The 1,372-nt window shown below is 74.9% G+C and overlaps 1 protein-coding gene across 1 annotated transcript in view; it reads right to left on the minus strand.

Annotated features, from left to right (window-relative positions):
• Positions 1–362: 362 nt before the first annotated feature.
• EMIHUDRAFT_451293 (hypothetical protein) overlaps positions 363–1,372 on the minus strand; it is a gene marked incomplete at its 3' end in the record, with an annotated part of 3,650 nt that continues 2,640 nt past the window's right edge. Inside the window, exons 6-7 of the mRNA XM_005770097.1 lie at positions 851–1,282; positions 363–473 (exon numbers count right to left, since the gene is read on the minus strand). Coding sequence (XP_005770154.1) covers positions 363–473; positions 851–1,282 — 543 coding nt within the window. The remainder of the gene's footprint in view (positions 474–850; positions 1,283–1,372) is intronic.

A 1,372-nucleotide genomic window follows, 5' to 3' on the forward strand; every position in this document is an offset into this window, starting at 1 on the left:
CGTCACTCTCGAGGAGAGAGGCGGTCTCGTCTGAGCGCCACATGCCTCGCGGCGTAAGCGGACCAGTGATAGGTCAGCCCCCGTGAGTCGGGCGAATCGGCGGACCGAGTATTGTTGACAGCTGGCCCGTCCGGTTCGCTCGTGCCAGGCGGCCTGCGTCGGGCCTGGCATTAGCAAGATGACTAGCCGAATTGGTATCGCGCCGCGTACCGCGGCGTTCGTACGTCCGCGCTCGCTCCCATCCGTTGGGTGCGGGAGGCGCGGGTGTGCGCCAGCGCCCCCCCCGGACGAGAGAGAGCGAGGCCGCCCGCCGTCGGGAGAGAGCGAGGCGTGGCGGGCGGCCCGAGCAGACTCAGGCGGGCTCAGCCGAAGCGGGCGAGGGCGGCGTAGCGCTGGATGCCTCGCTGGAGGCTGGCGAGCCGCTCCTCGGACAGCCCCTCCGCCTGCAGCTCGAGCAGCTCGCGCTGCGCCTCCTCGAGCCGGCCGTACGTCTCTGTCAGCTCGCTCACGACCTGCGGAGGGGACGTGTCGGGGACGTGTCGGGTCCGTGTCGGGTCCGTGTCGGGGACGTGTCGGGGACGTGTCGGGGACGTGTCGGGGACGTGTCGGGGACGTGTCGGGGACGTGTCGGGGGAAGGGGAGGGTTGGGGGCACTCCCCGCTGGGTCCGCCACCTCCTTGGCGCTCGGACGCGTCTCCGCGCCGTTCTCGCCGCCGCCCTCGCCTCCCTCGCCTCCCTCGCCGTTGCCGCCGCTGCTGCCGTTGCCGACGGCGGCGCCGCCGCCGTTGCTGCTGCCGCGCCCGCTCCCGCCGGCCGCCTTTGAGCGCGCGAGCAGCTCCTCGATCTGGACAGCGAGGCCCTCCGCCTCGGCGGAGCGGGCGCGCAGGTGCGCGTCCCACTGCGCGTGCCACTGGCGCAGCCGCGCCGAGTCGGCGGCGGTGATGGCGCACACGGGGACAGAGCACTCGTGGTGCGGCCACACCACCGCGCCGCCGCGCTGCACGATGCTCACGTCAACCAGCCCGGGCAGCTCGGCGGGGTGCTTGCCCTTGGGGCGCAGCCCGGGCGCCGGAGCCCACTGCGGCGGGTGCTCGGGCAAATCGCGCGGCTCGCGCGCAACCACCAGCCCGCGCGGCAGCTGGCCGAGCCGGCCCAGCGCGCCGTCGGGCAGCGTGACGAAGCTCCCGGCGGCGGGCAGCCGGTGCTCGACAAAGGGCGACGGGCGGACGCGCCCGTCCTCTTGGTAGAGCACCGCGGCGACGGCGGCGTCGCGCACTACGATCTTGTAGTTGAGGGCGGTGCCTGCGGCGCGCGGGGGGGGAGGGCGCGCGGTGCGCCCGTGCTCGGGCGGAGGGAGCCGGGGAGGCGGGGA

The sequence above is a fragment of the Emiliania huxleyi genome, assembly GCF_000372725.1.
Source record: "Emiliania huxleyi CCMP1516 unplaced genomic scaffold EMIHUscaffold_40, whole genome shotgun sequence".
NCBI classification, from domain to species: Eukaryota; Haptophyta; order Isochrysidales; family Noelaerhabdaceae; genus Emiliania; species Emiliania huxleyi.